This window comes from Dermochelys coriacea, chromosome 9, assembly GCF_009764565.3.
Source record: "Dermochelys coriacea isolate rDerCor1 chromosome 9, rDerCor1.pri.v4, whole genome shotgun sequence".
Taxonomy (NCBI): Eukaryota; Metazoa; Chordata; order Testudines; family Dermochelyidae; genus Dermochelys; species Dermochelys coriacea.
In genome coordinates this window covers 56,294,641-56,316,307 of record NC_050076.1, presented here as the reverse complement: position 1 = coordinate 56,316,307, position 21,667 = coordinate 56,294,641, and the positions used below count along the sequence as shown (strand labels likewise).

The window sequence follows — 21,667 nt, the reverse complement described above, 5'->3', positions numbered from 1 at the left end:
AGGGATCTGAGCACATGACTTATGAGGAGATGCTGAGGGAACTGGATTATTTAGTTTGCAGAAGAGAAGAGTGAGAGAGGATTTGATGGCAGCCTTCAACTACCTGAACAGGGGTTCCAAAGAGGATGGAGCTAGGCTGTTTTCAGTGGTGGCAGATGACAGAACAAGAAGCAATAGTCTCAAGTTGCAGTGGAGGAGGTCTAGGTTGGATATTAGGAAACACTATTTCACTAGAAGGGTGGTGAAGCACTGGAATAAGTTACCTAGGGAGGTGGTGGAACCTCCATCCTTAGAGGTTTTTAAGGTCAGGCTTGACAAAGCCTTGTCTGGGATGATTTAGTTGGTGTTAGTCCTGCTTTGAGCAGGGGATTGGAGTAGATGACCTCCTGAGGTCTCTTCCAACCCTAATCTTCTATGTGGACTGGACCTTTTTCATGCTTTAGTCTGTGTGTGAAGCCAGTGGATGATGGGTTCATTCTTTTCACCTCACTAGCAAAGCAATCTGAAGACAAACCTTGTTTAACTCTTAATTTTTGCATGACTGTTTGAGACTGATCTGGGAATGCTGATCTGTGCTGTTGTTTTTCACAACTAGCCATATCAGCTTTTCTACCTCTTCTTCTAATAGAGCTATTCTTTCTCTGTTTGACTTACAGTTAATAGTGCTGGATCCTCCGGTGAGTAATAAGATGTACCCTGGTTGGAGTTGCTCCTTTCCGACCCAATTGACTATGGCATTTACGCAACCTTCAGATGTTGCACTAGAACTATAACACATAGATTCCTTTGTAGAACCAAAATAGTCTTTGAGTGCTTTTGAAGTAGCTGACTTCCATACTTGTTGCAACTCTGAAGTCATGGTGTTGTGAATGAGTTCCTATCCAGCCAGAGAGAACAACTTGGGTACATACCATTGCACAGTGAGTGATGAGATAAACCTTTTTTCTTCATGTTAGGTGGAAGAGAGTGAGAATGAATTGTCTGTCCCACACTGCTTCACAATCTATTCAGCTCAGAAAACCATAGTAGTGGCAGCAAGGTATGTATTTCTTCTTCCCAGCCACAAGCAGGTAAGAGCCCTTGTATTAAACATTTGGCTGCTGATTGCAGGGGCCAGGGGAGTGCTTCATGGGCCCTCAGGAAAGCATGGTTTTGATAATAGATATAAAACATTCAGTATTTAAATACCTTTTATTAATGTCATGTCAGAGAAAGGGGTATTTGATCTAACCAAACCATGAGTTCTTAAAGGGACAGCAGCAGAAGTGACATTGCTAGTGCATTGTTTCCTGATAAGCTGGCTGAGCTTGCAGTGAAAGCCTTTAACCAATTGATTTAAAACAGGAAAAGGGGGAAAGATACAAGTAATGCTATTTGGCGATCTAAACATGAACATATTTTAGAGAACCAAGAAAACCCCAACCCCCAGTTAAAATGTAGAAAATGAAAATGGGATTAAGAAGTGCAGAATTCCTGGGCATTGCACAAGCCAGGAAATGATATGAGTTCAAGGATGGCTTGTAAAGTAAACAAAGTTCTTTTCAACTTAGCTCTTTTCTCTTTTAGAAAATTGAGTGTTAGCAGCTATCGCTCTCCCTGCTGGACAACACAACAATAAATAAAGACCCTTCCCTCATATTACAGCATTCAGGCAGATAGTAAAAGACATGATCTAGAAGGACTGGTACATAAGCCAGAGAACTGATTTACAAAAGTAAACTTTTCTTCCACACAATATGCAGTTCTCTGTAATTTTCTTTTTTTTTGTAAATGATTAGAAAACAGAATATTTTCATGACCTATAAGATAAATCTTGCAGTCTTTATTCAATCATTACTGAGGGAAGTCTCCAGTTAATTCAGTCCGAGCTTTGCCTGCATAAGGATTACAGTTGGGATTGATACGTTTGTATGTCAATTTTGCAAGGCAAAACTTTACACTAAGGTGATAAATATATGCTGTATAAAGGACAGGATGTACAAAGAGCTTGGCTAAATTAGTGAGAACCTAAACTTTTCCATTTCCAGATTTGGAGCATATAAATTTGTTACCTCAGTGTTACAGTAAGGTTGTATTTCATCGTATTTCACTACAAAATCTGTAATATTTGTTGTTAAAAAGACTCTTTTAAATCTGGATTGGTTTATTGGTTTACTGTCACTCCGGTTTATTGTTTTTCTTTATACTCAAGATGTAATATTAGCAAAAGGACTAAACTAACCCTTTTCAATTGCTAGCTTACCTGAAAATGTCAGTTTTGAAGTTCAGCCATTTTTTAGTCAATTGTGAGCCAAAAAAGTTTAGAAATATGCTTAAAATCAGAAGAATATATAATTTTTTTCACCCTGTCATAACTTGAAAATGTTTGACAGGATTTTTCTAAAACTTAAAAAAGAGCAAATGCTTTGTCTTCATACTAAAAGGAAAAATTACTCTGTAGCAACTATTCATATATAAATTTGACCTATGAAGTTCTTACCCAGTAATCACAGTGTCATCCGTGTAATCTATAAATGGTTTCCATATGCTCTGGAATAAATCTTCAGCATCCTGCATTCTCTATTTTACTCTGAAGATGAAAGCTAAAATAGATATACTTTTTAAAAGGAATGCCATCCTTCAAATGCTTCAGTATTATCATTTTCAGTGTCATTCTACCTACCCAGTTTAAGATACCTTCCTTTAATATGATCTTCAGTCTGAAAATATTTCTTATCTCAAAAAGTAGATTAGTCATAAAGCCCATATAAAGAATGATGATATTCCTTATAATTTCATCTCAATATTTGTGTGGGCACACAACCCTAGAACATGCCGTTAAAATTATACAGCAGTTGAATCTGACAGGTCCACTGTCAGTTGACACTGCTGTCTATTCATTCTCTCATCTTTTCAGTATAGATTGTGTATGATTTTTAAACTGTTATTTTAAACTTGTGTCTTCATCTGCTTGGTAATCATAAACTCTTAACTTCTCCCTACTCCACCCTACCATTCTGTGTCTTACATTTTAATGGCATGCTGCAATATATTTACCAGAATTATCTGTAATTAGATGTTTGGTGAGCCCTAAATTTGATTTTCAGCATTTAAAACGCCAGATCCCCATCAGAAGGCTTCATAAGGAATCACTTAGTAAAGTGGTCACCAACTAAAAAGTCAGCTTTTGCCTGCAGTTACCACACATAGTTATCTGAGGTTACTAGCTTTTCCTTATATTTAGTTGGGGATTGGTCCTGCTTTGAGCAGGAGGTTGGACTAGATGATCTGTTGAGGTCCCTTCCAACCCTGATATTCTATGATTCTATGATAGTTACCACCAATGTCTCCTATTCTGTTTGATATAGGTTGGAAAATGTTTTTTTTAAAAGGGCTTCTGTTTTAAAAATGTGGGTACATCAGCTCCCTTGAGAATAGTGTCATAGCTCAGGTCTGGACGGAATTAGGTTCAGGAGAGATCAACTTAACTAAGTTACCATTGCACAGGATGGGCCAATGAGCATTGCAACTGTTCTCTATACTTTCCTAACAAGCCCCAGTTGATTTCAGATGGCGGGAGGATGGGGAGGAGTGAAATTTTCTACACATGAAGTTATGGAACATAAATCCCTGTCAGGAAAGCTGCTTCTGTTGCTATATGATAAACTGTGAACAAACATCATATTTTGGTAGCTCAAAATGCTGGGATATCAACGTTTATCTTGATCAACAATCAAAAATCTATCACTAAATCCCAGTCCAAAACCAGGATGCTTAGCCAGCAGCACTCTTTGTTTTGCAGTACCCGTCTGGAGATGGGGAAGTGGATGGAAGACCTAAACATGGCGATTGAAATGGCCAAAAAATCTAGTGAGAAATATGACACATTTTTGGAAAGCTCCATGTATAATCGCTCTAACAGTAAGTAGCATTTTGCTTTGTTATTAATATGATGCCAATGGTACTGTGATCCCTGCATCCTTCCTGTGTGAGAATTTGGAAGATAAGTGGTATATACTAATGGAGTGCTCTTTCCTCATTTTCCTTATAGTAGACTCCCCTAGCTAGAGTGATGTTTCTGGTATTTTGAGACTCAGCAGATAGAAGTTTGTGCTGCAAAACAATAATATGTTTTGCATGATCCATAATCCACTTAAGCCAGAGGTGGGCAAACTAAAGCCCGAGGGCCACATCTGGCCTGCAGGACCTTCCTGCCCGGCCCCTGAGCTCCTGGCCTGGGAGGCTGTCCCCCCTCCCCTGCAGCCACGCTGCTGCACGGCGCAATGCTCTGGGCAGTGCAGCTGCAGAACCCAGCCTGACCCGGTGCTCTGTGCTGTGCAGCACAGCTGCCTGTCCTGGTGCAGCCGGTGCTCCAGGCAACGCAGTAAGGGGGCAGGGAGTGCGGGGGTTGGATAGAGGGCAGGGGAGTTTGGGGGGTGGTCCAGGGCGTGGATAGGGGTTGGGGCGGTCAGAGTGTGGGGGTTGAATGGGGGCAGGAGTCCCAGGGGGGCAGTCAGGAAGGAGAGGAGGGGTTGGATGGGGCAGCAGGGGGAGCAGGGGGGTGGATGGGGCAGGGGTTCCGGGGGGGCAGTCAGGAAGGAGGGGAGGGGGTTGAATGGGGCGGTGGGGGGCAGTTAGGGGCAAGGAGTCTGGGGGCAGTCAGGGAGAAAGTGGTTGGAAGGGGCAGGGGTCCTGGGGGGTAGTCAGGAAGGAGGGGGGGTTCGATGGGGTGTGGGGGGGCAGTTAGGGGTGGGAGGTCTGGGGGTGGTCAGGGGACCAAGAGTGGGGGGGCGAATGGGGCAGGAGTCCCCGGGGGCAGTAAGGGAACAGTGGGGGTTGGATGGGGCAGGAGTCCGGGGGGGGCCATCAGGGGGCAAGAAGCAGGGGGGGTCAGATGGGGGTGGGGGCCGGGCCATGCCTGGCTGGTTGGGGAGGCACAGTCTCCCCTAACTGGCCCTCCATACAATTTCAGAAACCCAATGCAGCCCTCAGGCCAAAAGGTTTGCCCGCCCCTGCCTTAACCATCTCTTATTTTGGAGAATATTCCTCTGTTTAACCACACAGTGCTTTTTCCAGTCCATAGAATCTGGTATCTTTGATGGACAAGAAGTTCCTGACACACTCTTGTCAGTCTACAAGAGGCTGTTTTTACCATAGTCTGTGATGAAGCATGTGACATTCCTTTTTTCAGTGAATTTTCTCTGTTGCACAGTGAGAAGGGGCTCTTTCCAAGTCAGATTCTTCTCTGGATGTGATATTGTAAAACACATGCTCAGTGTTTTAATACAAGCTGCATTTTTGATTTCTGCGAGTCAGATCCCCCAAACACAGTTGGATTGTGACAGCCAGAATGATTTGTTCAGTGTGACTTTCAGGAGCTGTGTAACAAATTCATGCTGATGTCTGTTAGTGTTGAGTAGATTCAAGAAAAAGTTGCAGACATTCCGAGGAATCCCAGGTTCTGCCACAGGCTGTGTATCACAGTTTTTTTAAAACTGCCGCTGAATTCTCCTTCCCCAGGATCCTCTGATGAGGTCTCTCTAGAGCAGGAATCTGAAGATGACATACAGTCTTCTGGTAGCTCCCTGGACAGGCAGAGCCACCACCGTGCCAACACTACAATGCACGTGTGCTGGTACCGCAACACCAGTGTCTCCATGACTGACCACAGTGTGGCCGTTGAGGTACCCTATAGGACACAGTTCTCACTTCTCAATGTCTGTCTCAGCTCATTCACCACCTGATCTTCCTCCAGTATACGTTTCTGTTGCTATCAATCATTTCTGTGGTCATCAGAGAGTGAGTGAGTGAAAGGTTAATAAATGTTTGAACATGCATATGTGTCTGTGTGTGTGTGTATATATATATATATATATATATATATATATATATATATATATATATATATATATATACACACACATGTTGCTACCCCCACCACAGTGTTCTTATTCAAGAGAGTGTTTTGAAGAAAAAAAATGTAAAAGGAAAACTAGGAAACTTCTAAGACAGAATTTTTAATGTGAGTTTCTTGCAATCCTTAGCCTCTCCAGAGGGAACTGACTGTTTTTCTCTTTCTACCAATGGTGTTCTAGTTTAGGGTCAACCCTGAGCTACCACACCCTGGGGTTGGGTGCTAATTAGCTACTGTACTTCCTTCATTGTCCCTGGACTTAGAAACTGCTTTACTCTCAATATTTTCATAAAGTTCAACTATTTCTCCTTCGAGAGGACATCTGCATATTCCCATTTGTGTGATGTACCCTCACTGAACCAGCCCTGCTGAGCTTTTGGAAGCAGGGAGAGCCATTTCCATTCAACATAAGTGTATCAAGCTGTTTCTAGAGACTTGTTCTATGTTAGCTGGTGTGCCAGTATTCAGTGTGTTAGAGCTCACTCTGCCTGTGTTTCCATCATAAAAATCTGCAGTGCTGCCACCTGGATTTCCGTACACACACACACCATTACTCTTGGCTGCATATCTAGATTTGAGGCTTCCTTTGGGAGGCAGTTCTGCAATCCTTGTTTAAGAGTAGCAGCCGTGTTAGTCTGTATTCTCAAAAAGAAAAGGAGTACTTGTGGCACCTTAGAGACTAACAAATTTATTAGAGCATAAGCTTTCGTGAGCTACAGCTCACTTCATCGGATGCATTTGGTGGAAAAAACAGAGTAGAGATTTATATACACACACACAGAGAACATGAAACAATGGGTTTATCATACACACTGTAAGGAGAGTGATCACTTAAGATAAGCCATCACCAACAGCAGGGGGGGGAAGGAGGAAAACCTTTCATGGTGACAAGCAGGTAGGCTAATTCCAGCAGTTAACAAGAATATCAGAGGAACAGTGGGGGGTGGGGTGGGAGGGAGAAATACCATGGGGAAATAGTTTTACTTTGTGTAATGACTCATCCATTCCCAGTCTCTATTCAAGCCTAAGTTAATTGTATCCAGTTTGCAAATTAATTCCAATTCAGCAGTCTCTCGTTGGAGTCTGTTTTTGAAGCTTTTTTGTTGAAGTATAGCCACTCTTAGGTCTGTGATCGAGTGACCAGAGAGATTGAAGTGTTCTCCAACTGGTTTTTGAATGTTATAATTCTTGACGTCTGATTTGTGTCCATTCATTCTTTTACGTAGAGACTGTCCAGTTTGGCCAATGTACATGGCAGAGGGGCATTGCTGGCACATGATGGCATATATCACATTGGTAGATGCGCAGGTGAAGGAGCCTCTGATAGTGTGGCTGATGTGATTAGGCCCTATGATGGTATCCCCTGAATAGATATGTGGACAGAGTTGGCAACGGGCTTTGTTGCAAGGATAGGTTCCTGGGTTAGTGGTTCTGTTGTGTGGTGTGTGGTTGCTGGTGAGTATTTGCTTCAGATTGGGGGGCTGTCTGTAAGCAAGGACTGGTCTGTCTCCCAAGATCTGAGAGAGCGATGGCTCGTCCTTCAGGATAGGTTGTAGATCCTTGATGATGCGTTGGAGGGGTTTTAGTTGGGGGCTGAAGGTGATGGCTAGTGGCGTTCTGTTGTTTTCTTTGTTGGGCCTGTCCTGTAGTAGGTGACTTCTGGGTACTCTTCTGGCTCTGTCAATCTGTTTCTTCACTTCAGCAGGTGGGTATTGTAGTTGTAGGAATGCATGATAGAGATCTTGTAGGTGTTTGTCTCTGTCTGAGGGGTTGGAGCAAATGCGGTTATATCGTAGCGCTTGGCTGTAGACAATGGATCGAGTGGTATGATCTGGATGAAAGCTAGAGGCATGTAGGTAGGAATAGCGGTCAGTAGGTTTCCGATATAGGGTGGTGTTTATGTGACCATCGCTTATTAGCACCGTAGTGTCCAGGAAGTGGATCTCTTGTGTGGACTGGTCCAGGCTGAGGTTGATGGTGGGATGGAAATTGTTGAAATCATGGTGGAATTCCTCAAGAGCTTCTTTTCCATGGGTCCAGATGATGAAGATGTCATCAATGTAGCGCAAGTAGAGTAGGGGCATTAGGGAACGAGAGCTGAGGAAGCGTTGTTCTAAGTCAGCCATAAAAATGTTGGCATACTGTGGGGCCATGCGGGTACCCATCGCAGTGCCGCTGATTTGAAGGTATACATTGTCACCAAATGTGAAATAATTATGGGTCAGGACAAAGTCACAAAGTTCTGCCACCAGGTTAGCCGTGACAGTATCGGGGATACTGTTCCTGACGGCTTGTAGTCCATCTTTGTGTGGAATGTTGGTGTAGAGGGCTTCTACATCCATAGTGGCTAGGATGGTGTTTTTAGGAAGATCACCAATGGACTGTAGTTTCCTCAGGAAATCGGTGGTGTCTCGAAGATAGCTGGGAGTGCTGGTAACGAAGGGCCTGAGGAGGGAGTCTACATAGCCAGACAATCCTGCTGTCAGGGTGCCAATGCCTGAGATGATGGGGCGTCCAGGATTTCCAGGTTTATGGATCTTGGGTAGCAGATAGAATACCCCAGGTCCTGGCTCCAGGGGTGTGTCTGTGCGGATTTGTTCTTGTGCTCTTTCAGGGAGTTTCTTGAGCAAATGCTGTAGTTTCTTTTGGTAACTCTCAGTGGGATCAGAGGGTAATGGCTTGTAGAAAGTGGTGTTGGAGAGCTGCCTAGTAGCCTCTTGTTCATACTCTGACCTATTCATGATGACGACAGCACCTCCTTTGTCAGCCTTTTTGATTATTATGTCAGAGTTGTTTCTGAGGCTGTGGATGGCACTGTGTTCTGCATGGCTGAGGTTATGGGGTAAGCGATGCTGCTTTTCCACAATTTCAGCTCGTGCACGTCGGCGGAAGCAGTCTATGTAGAAATCCAGGCTGCTGTTTCGACCTTCAGGAGGAGTCCACCTAGAATCCTTCTTTTTGTAGTGTTGGCAGGAAGGTCTCTGTGGGTTAATATGTTGGTCAGAGGTGTGTTGGAAATATTCCTTGAGTCTGAGACGTCGAAAATAGGATTCTAGGTCACCACAGAACTGTATCATGTTCGTGGGGGTGGAGGGGCAAAAGGAGAGGCCCCGAGATAGGACAGATTCTTCCGCTGGGCTAAGAGTATAGTTGGATAGATTAACAATATTGCTGGGTGGGTTACGGGAACCATTGTTGTGGCCCCTTGTGGTATATAGTAGTTTAGATAGCTTAGTGTCCTTTTTCTTTTGTAGAGAATCAAAGTGTGTTTTGTAAATGGCTTGTCTAGTTTTTGTAAAGTCCAGCCACGAGGAAGTTTGTGTGGAAGGTTGGTTCTTTATGAGAGTATCCAGTTTTGAGAGCTCATTCTTAATCTTTCCCTGTTTGCTGTAGAGGATGTTGATCAGGTGGTTCCGCAGTTTCCTTGAGAGTGTGTGGCACAAGCTGTCAGCATAGTCTGTGTGGTATGTAGATTGTAATGGATTTTTTACCTTCAGTCCTTTCGGTATGATGTCCATCTGTTTGCATTTGGAGAGGAAGATGATGTCTGTCTGTATCTGTGCGAGTTTTTTCATGAAGTTGACAGATTTCCACTCTATACGGCTAAATTCAGTGCCTTGCATAATCACAGGTTTCAGAGTAGCAGCCGTGTTAGTCTGTATTCTCAAAAAGAAAAGGAGTACTTGTGGCACCTTAGAGACTAACAAATTTATTAGAGCATAAGCTTTCGTGAGCTACAGCTCACTTCATCGGATGCATTTGGTGGAAAAAACAGAGTAGAGATTTATATACACACACACAGAGAACATGAAACAATGGGTTTATCATACACACTGTAAGGAGAGTGATCACTTAAGATAAGCCATCACCAACAGCAGGGGGGGGAAGGAGGAAAACCTTTCATGGTGACAAGCAGGTAGGCTAATTCCAGCAGTTAACAAGAATATCAGAGGAACAGTGGGGGGTGGGGTGGGAGGGAGAAATACCATGGGGAAATAGTTTTACTTTGTGTAATGACTCATCCATTCCCAGTCTCTATTCAAGCCTAAGTTAATTGTATCCAGTTTGCAAATTAATTCCAATTCAGCAGTCTCTCGTTGGAGTCTGTTTTTGAAGCTTTTTTGTTGAAGTATAGCCACTCTTAGGTCTGTGATCGAGTGACCAGAGAGATTGAAGTGTTCTCCAACTGGTTTTTGAATGTTATAATTCTTGACGTCTGATTTGTGTCCATTCATTCTTTTACGTAGAGACTGTCCAGTTTGGCCAATGTACATGGCAGAGGGGCATTGCTGGCACATGATGGCATATATCACATTGGTAGATGCGCAGGTGAAGGAGCCTCTGATAGTGTGGCTGATGTGATTAGGCCCTATGATGGTATCCCCTGAATAGATATGTGGACAGAGTTGGCAACGGGCTTTGTTGCAAGGATAGGTTCCTGGGTTAGTGGTTCTGTTGTGTGGTGTGTGGTTGCTGGTGAGTATTTGCTTCAGATTGGGGGGCTGTCTGTAAGCAAGGACTGGTCTGTCTCCCAAGATCTGAGAGAGCGATGGCTCGTCCTTCAGGATAGGTTGTAGATCCTTGATGATGCGTTGGAGGGGTTTTAGTTGGGGGCTGAAGGTGATGGCTAGTGGCGTTCTGTTGTTTTCTTTGTTGGGCCTGTCCTGTAGTAGGTGACTTCTGGGTACTCTTCTGGCTCTGTCAATCTGTTTCTTCACTTCAGCAGGTGGGTATTGTAGTTGTAGGAATGCATGATAGAGATCTTGTAGGTGTTTGTCTCTGTCTGAGGGGTTGGAGCAAATGCGGTTATATCGTAGCGCTTGGCTGTAGACAATGGATCGAGTGGTATGATCTGGATGAAAGCTAGAGGCATGTAGGTAGGAATAGCGGTCAGTAGGTTTCCGATATAGGGTGGTGTTTATGTGACCATCGCTTATTAGCACCGTAGTGTCCAGGAAGTGGATCTCTTGTGTGGACTGGTCCAGGCTGAGGTTGATGGTGGGATGGAAATTGTTGAAATCATGGTGGAATTCCTCAAGAGCTTCTTTTCCATGGGTCCAGATGATGAAGATGTCATCAATGTAGCGCAAGTAGAGTAGGGGCATTAGGGAACGAGAGCTGAGGAAGCGTTGTTCTAAGTCAGCCATAAAAATGTTGGCATACTGTGGGGCCATGCGGGTACCCATCGCAGTGCCGCTGATTTGAAGGTATACATTGTCACCAAATGTGAAATAATTATGGGTCAGGACAAAGTCACAAAGTTCTGCCACCAGGTTAGCCGTGACAGTATCGGGGATACTGTTCCTGACGGCTTGTAGTCCATCTTTGTGTGGAATGTTGGTGTAGAGGGCTTCTACATCCATAGTGGCTAGGATGGTGTTTTTAGGAAGATCACCAATGGACTGTAGTTTCCTCAGGAAATCGGTGGTGTCTCGAAGATAGCTGGGAGTGCTGGTAACGAAGGGCCTGAGGAGGGAGTCTACATAGCCAGACAATCCTGCTGTCAGGGTGCCAATGCCTGAGATGATGGGGCGTCCAGGATTTCCAGGTTTATGGATCTTGGGTAGCAGATAGAATACCCCAGGTCCTGGCTCCAGGGGTGTGTCTGTGCGGATTTGTTCTTGTGCTCTTTCAGGGAGTTTCTTGAGCAAATGCTGTAGTTTCTTTTGGTAACTCTCAGTGGGATCAGAGGGTAATGGCTTGTAGAAAGTGGTGTTGGAGAGCTGCCTAGTAGCCTCTTGTTCATACTCTGACCTATTCATGATGACGACAGCACCTCCTTTGTCAGCCTTTTTGATTATTATGTCAGAGTTGTTTCTGAGGCTGTGGATGGCACTGTGTTCTGCATGGCTGAGGTTATGGGGTAAGCGATGCTGCTTTTCCACAATTTCAGCTCGTGCACGTCGGCGGAAGCAGTCTATGTAGAAATCCAGGCTGCTGTTTCGACCTTCAGGAGGAGTCCACCTAGAATCCTTCTTTTTGTAGTGTTGGCAGGAAGGTCTCTGTGGGTTAATATGTTGGTCAGAGGTGTGTTGGAAATATTCCTTGAGTCTGAGACGTCGAAAATAGGATTCTAGGTCACCACAGAACTGTATCATGTTCGTGGGGGTGGAGGGGCAAAAGGAGAGGCCCCGAGATAGGACAGATTCTTCCGCTGGGCTAAGAGTATAGTTGGATAGATTAACAATATTGCTGGGTGGGTTACGGGAACCATTGTTGTGGCCCCTTGTGGCATATAGTAGTTTAGATAGCTTAGTGTCCTTTTTCTTTTGTAGAGAATCAAAGTGTGTTTTGTAAATGGCTTGTCTAGTTTTTGTAAAGTCCAGCCACGAGGAAGTTTGTGTGGAAGGTTGGTTCTTTATGAGAGTATCCAGTTTTGAGAGCTCATTCTTAATCTTTCCCTGTTTGCTGTAGAGGATGTTGATCAGGTGGTTCCGCAGTTTCATGTTCTCTGTGTGTGTGTATATAAATCTCTACTCTGTTTTTTCCACCAAATGCATCCGATGAAGTGAGCTGTAGCTCACGAAAGCTTATGCTCTAATAAATTTGTTAGTCTCTAAGGTGCCACAAGTACTCCTTTTCTTTTTGAGAATACAGACTAACACGGCTGCTACTCTGAAACCTGTGATTATGCAAGGCATTGAATTTAGCCGTATAGAGTGGAAATCTGTCAACTTCATGAAAAAACTCGCACAGATACAGACAGACATCATCTTCCTCTCCAAATGCAAACAGATGGACATCATACCGAAAGGACTGAAGGTAAAAAATCCATTACAATCTACATACCACACAGACTATGCTGACAGCTTGTGCCACACACTCTCAAGGAAACTGCGGAACCACCTGATCAACATCCTCTACAGCAAACAGGGAAAGATTAAGAATGAGCTCTCAAAACTGGATACTCTCATAAAGAACCAACCTTCCACACAAACTTCCTCGTGGCTGGACTTTACAAAAACTAGACAAGCCATTTACAAAACACACTTTGATTCTCTACAAAAGAAAAAGGACACTAAGCTATCTAAACTACTATATGCCACAAGGGGCCACAACAATGGTTCCCGTAACCCACCCAGCAATATTGTTAATCTATCCAACTATACTCTTAGCCCAGCGGAAGAATCTGTCCTATCTCGGGGCCTCTCCTTTTGCCCCTCCACCCCCACGAACATGATACAGTTCTGTGGTGACCTAGAATCCTATTTTCGACGTCTCAGACTCAAGGAATATTTCCAACACACCTCTGACCAACATATTAACCCACAGAGACCTTCCTGCCAACACTACAAAAAGAAGGATTCTAGGTGGACTCCTCCTGAAGGTCGAAACAGCAGCCTGGATTTCTACATAGACTGCTTCCGCCGACGTGCACGAGCTGAAATTGTGGAAAAGCAGCATCGCTTACCCCATAACCTCAGCCATGCAGAACACAGTGCCATCCACAGCCTCAGAAACAACTCTGACATAATAATCAAAAAGGCTGACAAAGGAGGTGCTGTCGTCATCATGAATAGGTCAGAGTATGAACAAGAGGCTACTAGGCAGCTCTCCAACACCACTTTCTACAAGCCATTACCCTCTGATCCCACTGAGAGTTACCAAAAGAAACTACAGCATTTGCTCAAGAAACTCCCTGAAAGAGCACAAGAACAAATCCGCACAGACACACCCCTGGAGCCAGGACCTGGGGTATTCTATCTGCTACCCAAGATCCATAAACCTGGAAATCCTGGACGCCCCATCATCTCAGGCATTGGCACCCTGACAGCAGGATTGTCTGGCTATGTAGACTCCCTCCTCAGGCCCTTCGTTACCAGCACTCCCAGCTATCTTCGAGACACCACCGATTTCCTGAGGAAACTACAGTCCATTGGTGATCTTCCTAAAAACACCATCCTAGCCACTATGGATGTAGAAGCCCTCTACACCAACATTCCACACAAAGATGGACTACAAGCCGTCAGGAACAGTATCCCCGATACTGTCACGGCTAACCTGGTGGCAGAACTTTGTGACTTTGTCCTGACCCATAATTATTTCACATTTGGTGACAATGTATACCTTCAAATCAGCGGCACTGCGATGGGTACCCGCATGGCCCCACAGTATGCCAACATTTTTATGGCTGACTTAGAACAACGCTTCCTCAGCTCTCGTTCCCTAATGCCCCTACTCTACTTGCGCTACATTGATGACATCTTCATCATCTGGACCCATGGAAAAGAAGCTCTTGAGGAATTCCACCATGATTTCAACAATTTCCATCCCACCATCAACCTCAGCCTGGACCAGTCCACACAAGAGATCCACTTCCTGGACACTACGGTGCTAATAAGCGATGGTCACATAAACACCACCCTATATCGGAAACCTACTGACCGCTATTCCTACCTACATGCCTCTAGCTTTCATCCAGATCATACCACTCGATCCATTGTCTACAGCCAAGCGCTACGATATAACCGCATTTGCTCCAACCCCTCAGACAGAGACAAACACCTACAAGATCTCTATCATGCATTCCTACAACTACAATACCCACCTGCTGAAGTGAAGAAACAGATTGACAGAGCCAGAAGAGTACCCAGAAGTCACCTACTACAGGACAGGCCCAACAAAGAAAACAACAGAACGCCACTAGCCATCACCTTCAGCCCCCAACTAAAACCCCTCCAACGCATCATCAAGGATCTACAACCTATCCTGAAGGACGAGCCATCGCTCTCTCAGATCTTGGGAGACAGACCAGTCCTTGCTTACAGACAGCCCCCCAATCTGAAGCAAATACTCACCAGCAACCACACACCACACAACAGAACCACTAACCCAGGAACCTATCCTTGCAACAAAGCCCGTTGCCAACTCTGTCCACATATCTATTCAGGGGATACCATCATAGGGCCTAATCACATCAGCCACACTATCAGAGGCTCCTTCACCTGCGCATCTACCAATGTGATATATGCCATCATGTGCCAGCAATGCCCCTCTGCCATGTACATTGGCCAAACTGGACAGTCTCTACGTAAAAGAATGAATGGACACAAATCAGACGTCAAGAATTATAACATTCAAAAACCAGTTGGAGAACACTTCAATCTCTCTGGTCACTCGATCACAGACCTAAGAGTGGCTATACTTCAACAAAAAGCTTCAAAAACAGACTCCAACGAGAGACTGCTGAATTGGAATTAATTTGCAAACTGGATACAATTAACTTAGGCTTGAATAGAGACTGGGAATGGATGAGTCATTACACAAAGTAAAACTATTTCCCCATGGTATTTCTCCCTCCCACCCCACCCCCCACTGTTCCTCTGATATTCTTGTTAACTGCTGGAATTAGCCTACCTGCTTGTCACCATGAAAGGTTTTCCTCCTTCCCCCCCCTGCTGTTGGTGATGGCTTATCTTAAGTGATCACTCTCCTTACAGTGTGTATGATAAACCCATTGTTTCATGTTCTCTGTGTGTGTGTATATAAATCTCTACTCTGTTTTTTCCACCAAATGCATCCGATGAAGTGAGCTGTAGCTCACGAAAGCTTATGCTCTAATAAATTTGTTAGTCTCTAAGGTGCCACAAGTACTCCTTTTCTTTTTGAGAATACAGACTAACACGGCTGCTACTCTGAAACCTGTGATTATGCAAGGCACTGAATTTAGCCGTATAGAGTGGAAATCTGTCAACTTCATGAAAAAACTCGCACAGATACAGACAGACATCATCTTCCTCTCCAAATGCAAACAGATGGACATCATACCGAAAGGACTGAAGGTAAAAAATCCATTACAATCTACATACCACACAGACTATGCTGACAGCTTGTGCCACACACTCTCAAGGAAACTGCGGAACCACCTGATCAACATCCTCTACAGCAAACAGGGAAAGATTAAGAATGAGCTCTCAAAACTGGATACTCTCATAAAGAACCAACCTTCCACACAAACTTCCTCGTGGCTGGACTTTACAAAAACTAGACAAGCCATTTACAAAACACACTTTGATTCTCTACAAAAGAAAAAGGACACTAAGCTATCTAAACTACTATATGCCACAAGGGGCCACAACAATGGTTCCCGTAACCCACCCAGCAATATTGTTAATCTATCCAACTATACTCTTAGCCCAGCGGAAGAATCTGTCCTATCTCGGGGCCTCTCCTTTTGCCCCTCCACCCCCACGAACATGATACAGTTCTGTGGTGACCTAGAATCCTATTTTCGACGTCTCAGACTCAAGGAATATTTCCAACACACCTCTGACCAACATATTAACCCACAGAGACCTTCCTGCCAACACTACAAAAAGAAGGATTCTAGGTGGACTCCTCCTGAAGGTCGAAACAGCAGCCTGGATTTCTACATAGACTGCTTCCGCCGACGTGCACGAGCTGAAATTGTGGAAAAGCAGCATCGCTTACCCCATAACCTCAGCCATGCAGAACACAGTGCCATCCACAGCCTCAGAAACAACTCTGACATAATAATCAAAAAGGCTGACAAAGGAGGTGCTGTCGTCATCATGAATAGGTCAGAGTATGAACAAGAGGCTACTAGGCAGCTCTCCAACACCACTTTCTACAAGCCATTACCCTCTGATCCCACTGAGAGTTACCAAAAGAAACTACAGCATTTGCTCAAGAAACTCCCTGAAAGAGCACAAGAACAAATCCGCACAGACACACCCCTGGAGCCAGGACCTGGGGTATTCTATCTGCTACCCAAGATCCATAAACCTGGAAATCCTGGACGCCCCATCATCTCAGGCATTGGCACCCTGACAGCAGGATTGTCTGGCTATGTAGACTCCCTCCTCAGGCCCTTCGTTACCAGCACTCCCAGCTATCTTCGAGACACCACCGATTTCCTGAGGAAACTACAGTCCATTGGTGATCTTCCTAAAAACACCATCCTAGCCACTATGGATGTAGAAGCCCTCTACACCAACATTCCACACAAAGATGGACTACAAGCCGTCAGGAACAGTATCCCCGATACTGTCACGGCTAACCTGGTGGCAGAACTTTGTGACTTTGTCCTGACCCATAACTATTTCACATTTGGTGACAATGTATACCTTCAAATCAGCGGCACTGCGATGGGTACCCGCATGGCCCCACAGTATGCCAACATTTTTATGGCTGACTTAGAACAACGCTTCCTCAGCTCTCGTTCCCTAATGCCCCTACTCTACTTGCGCTACATTGATGACATCTTCATCATCTGGACCCATGGGTAAAGAAGCTCTTGAGGAATTCCACCATGATTTCAACAATTTCCATCCCACCATCAACCTCAGCCTGGACCAGTCCACACAAGAGATCCACTTCCTGGACACTACGGTGCTATAAGCGATGGTCACATAAACACCACCCTATATCGGAAACCTACTGACCGCTATTCCTACCTACATGCCTCTAGCTTTCATCCAGATCATACCACTCGATCCATTGTCTACAGCCAAGCGCTACGATATAACCGCATTTGCTCCAACCCCTCAGACAGAGACAAACACCTACAAGATCTCTATCATGCATTCCTACAACTACAATACCCACCTGCTGAAGTGAAGAAACAGATTGACAGAGCCAGAAGAGTACCCAGAAGTCACCTACTACAGGACAGGCCCAACAAAGAAAACAACAGAACGCCACTAGCCATCACCTTCAGCCCCCAACTAAAACCCTCCAACGCATCATCAAGGATCTACACCTATCCTGAAGGACGAGCCATCGCTCTCTCAGATCTTGGGAGACAGACCAGTCCTTGCTTACAGACAGCCCCCCAATCTGAAGCAAATACTCACCAGCAACCACACACCACACAACAGAACCACTAACCCAGGAACCTATCCTTGCAACAAAGCCCGTTGCCAACTCTGTCCACATATCTATTCAGGGGATACCATCATAGGGCCTAATCACATCAGCCACACTATCAGAGGCTCCTTCACCTGCGCATCTACCAATGTGATATATGCCATCATGTGCCAGCATGCCCCTCTGCCATGTACATTGGCCAAACTGGACAGTCTCTACGTAAAAGAATGAATGGACACAAATCAGACGTCAAGAATTATAACATTCAAAAACCAGTTGGAGAACACTTCAATCTCTCTGGTCACTCGATCACAGACCTAAGAGTGGCTATACTTCAACAAAAAGCTTCAAAAACAGACTCCAACGAGAGACTGCTGAATTGGAATTAATTTGCAAACTGGATACAATTAACTTAGGCTTGAATAGAGACTGGGAATGGATGAGTCATTACACAAAGTAAACTATTTCCCCATGGTATTTCTCCCTCCCACCCCACCCCCCACTGTTCCTCTGATATTCTTGTTAACTGCTGGAATTAGCCTACCTGCTTGTCACCATGAAAGGTTTTCCTCCTTCCCCCCCCTGCTGTTGGTGATGGCTTATCTTAAGTGATCACTCTCCTTACAGTGTGTATGATAAACCCATTGTTTCATGTTCTCTGTGTGTGTGTATATAAATCTCTACTCTGTTTTTTCCACCAAATGCATCCGATGAAGTGAGCTGTAGCTCACGAAAGCTTATGCTCTAATAAATTTGTTAGTCTCTAAGGTGCCACAAGTACTCCTTTTCTTTTTAATCCTTGTTTAGTTAGACCTCCCCTGCCCACCTTCCAGGAGGATTGTACTGCTTGCTAGATTCCCACAAGTAGGAATATGTAGTAGTTGCCTTGAAGGAGAAAACATGGTTACTTTAGTAACTGCAGTTCTTCAAGAATGTTACCTTTGCATATTTCCACCTTCCTATCTTCCTGAGAGTTCTATTCTCAAAGCATTCAGGTTTAATGGAAGGAAGTGCAGCTGGGCATTAAACCGGAGCACCTAGATTTGCATGGTTCACATAGCAAACTAATAAGCTCATTGTTGGAAGTTTTATAAATCTTTTACATGGGCATGGAGACCATTTGTCTGTCATCTTGCCAGCAGGCAAACTGGATCCCATTTGAAGGAACCTGGCCTTGGTTCCTTTGGCAAATTTATGAGTGCCACCAGATCATTGTTATAGCTGAAGTGCTGTGAGCTTTATACCACTGACTCTAGGATTGCAGTATGAGTTCTCCCAGCACCTTTTTGCTTGGCTCTGTATTTCAGATTCTAATACAATGACTTTTTCACATTCCTTTGTTATTTAACTGATGCTTTTTTTACATCACTTTTTCTTCTTCTAAAGCTCTACTTTCTCTCTCTCTCTCTCTCTCTCTCTCCCTCTTTCTCTGCTCAGTTTTCTGCTCTCTTGCTGTTTCTCCAGAGCTTCCTCCTTGCTATTTGCTGGGCCAGAGCCGTCGGCCCAACACAATCACCCATGTTTGCTGGTATCGGAACCAGAGCCTATCCCTGTCTGATTACTTATGCATGATTCAGGTAAAAACACCTCTAAAACACTGAGTTGAGTCCAAAGCAGAAAAAATTTTTAGTTCCTCTCACCTTCTTCCCTCTCGCCTGCACCCTAAACATTGTGCAAGTGTGAGAATGCCTGACGCATGCAGAATGGAAGTTGTAATGTTTGGTGAGTGGTGTGGAAGTCCATTGATATCTTTGTCTCACCTTCCAAAAATAGCCCTGTTATCCTTTCAGTTTATGCTACACCAACCTAAACTCTGGGCTTTCTTTTTTCTTTGATATAAAACTACTATGCTGTCATTTCTTCCTGTAGTTTGTATACCAGTATATTAACTTAAATAATGCTTCCTTGCAACATGCTGTCCACTCCTAGCTCAGCTTTTGTAGTCATATCCTAGTCCAGAACTCCCAGTGTCAATCAAGAATCCTCTTTTCCTTGTTCTTCTCATGTTTTTATTTTTGATCTCACACAAAATAAACTGAATGCAGGGACTTGGTGGATGTTGCCAATTAGTTCTTAGCATGTTTCAGGAAGACAGGATGCAGATGACAACAATGGTAGGGCTAGATTTTTGGAAGCTCAAGATCATTCTCCTCTTAGTGAGGTGCTATGATGGTAAATCATTGGTATAATAAAATTAAAAAACCCATACAGTAACAATGGTAATATATCACATAATCAAGTTCAACCATTTTCTGTTGAGGTGAAAATGCCATGCATATTTAACTGTTTTGCAATGTGAAAGGAGACCATTTTGTGTAGCTGGCAAATTGACAATACAAAAATGCACTAAGGCATTCCATCAGTAACTGAAACATCTTAGAAGCCTCTCAAAGCATTGGAACAGGATTGTCTGTTAATTGTTCTGCATTATCTAGAAGCAGCCACAATAGGGAACATCAGTCAGGATATGGAATAGTGCCAGTAGCAGCATTTGTCTTGTTCTTGGGGAGAGTGATCAGTGATCTCGCATTGGTTTTCTTTTTCTTTATTGCTAGAATCAGCTTTCAGGGTACCTGCTGAGGAAATTCAAAAATAGTAATGGCTGGCAAAAGCTCTGGGTTGTCTTCACCAACTTCTGTTGTTCTTTACAAAACTCAACAGGTATGCTATAGTAGTAGAACAGTTATGGGACAAGGGGTGAGATACTGGACAGAAAGACACACTCTTTACTGTCCTCTAGGTGGCATTTTGCAACCATCTATCATCTGTACTGAATTGTTAACCCAAAGGCATGTAGCAAGAAAAATAGCAAGGAGCAATTAATGGAGTCAGGCTACATAAGGCTACGGGCCTTTCTCTCGCAGCTTTAATCAGGATATCCTGTTTTTAAGTGGCACTGAACTTGGAAGTGTGATGGGTGGGAGTCTCTTGAAGTAGTGGCTAAAGGAGGTCAAATTGCTTAATGAACCTTTCACCTACACCTTTCCTTTTCCTTTGTGTTTAGATGCCAGTCCAATCTCCCTGACTCCTTTTAAAGTTCAGCACAACTAGCGATTTGAAATAGGCCTCAGGAATTCCTGTGACAGTGGAGTGGTTTCTGCATGTTTCTGTAGTGAATGTTGCCACAATGCTACCTGCACCTTCTGTCTTCATTAGCCCAATAAACCTCTTTCATTTTATATGGGCTTCTTGCCTTAAGGAAACAGTGTTATTGGGAACAAAATCTTTGTTTTGGTGTGGGAATAGTGCTCTGGATTTGAGAGAGACAGTGGGGGAAATCCAGGAGACAGTGAGTGGCAGGGGAATAGAGACATGTAATTTTATTAAAATAATTAAGCAAGCTTGGGGACAATTTCATCATAATTTACAACATACGGGTCTCAAAATAGATGGAAAGGCAGCTTCTCTTCTCACCTCCTGCTAAGAGAAAGTAAAGCCATTCTTGACTGTACAATATGAAAGATCAAACACGTGCTCTGCGATTGCTGTCCATGTGCTGACTGGTAAAGGCTGGCTTTCACCAAGAACTGCACTGTTTGGCTATGTTCCAGGATGATTATCCGTTGGCCAGTCTCCCACTACTTGGCTACACAGTCAGCACCCCAGTGGAGGCAGATGGCATTCAGAAGGATTATGTCTTCAAGTTGCAGTTCAAATCCCATGTATATTTCTTCAGGGCCGAGAGCAAGTACACCTTTGAGAGGTAACTTTATGCTTCCTGCATCCATCTCAGAGTCTATATTTGCTTTAACCACAAGTGGGTAGTCCAGAGTTGAGATTTTAGATCCCAATCCTTGTTGTTCTGCACCATCCACGTACCCCCATGGGGATCCACTGCATTCCTAGAAAGAGAGAATCCTTTCCTTCACCATCCCTGATGGCTGCAGAGCTCCTCTGTGGTCACTGCTTCAGACCTCTACACCCTTCTGAGGGGAATAGCTGGTG

General features: G+C 44.2%; 1 protein-coding gene across 16 annotated transcripts in view; it reads left to right on the top strand.

The window, feature by feature from the left end:
- Positions 1-21,409, top strand: part of FARP2 (FERM, ARH/RhoGEF and pleckstrin domain protein 2) — a 257,803-nt gene extending 236,394 nt beyond the window's left edge. For 11 of the 16 annotated variants that reach the window (XM_043491578.1, XM_043491583.1, XM_043491576.1 and 8 more), the window contains 6 exons: positions 657-677; positions 957-1,039; positions 3,782-3,900; positions 5,500-5,663; positions 20,278-20,383; positions 21,274-21,409. In XM_043491578.1, coding sequence (XP_043347513.1) covers positions 657-677; positions 957-1,039; positions 3,782-3,900; positions 5,500-5,663; positions 20,278-20,383; positions 21,274-21,278 — 498 coding nt within the window. In that variant the 3' untranslated portion in view covers positions 21,279-21,409. Of the gene's footprint in view, positions 1-656; positions 678-956; positions 1,071-3,781; positions 3,901-5,499; positions 5,664-20,277; positions 20,384-21,273 lie in introns of those variants that run through there. The other 5 variants (XM_043491580.1, XM_043491588.1, XR_006273983.1 and 2 more) reach the window with 4 other exon arrangements.
- Positions 21,410-21,667: the final 258 nt, after the last annotated feature.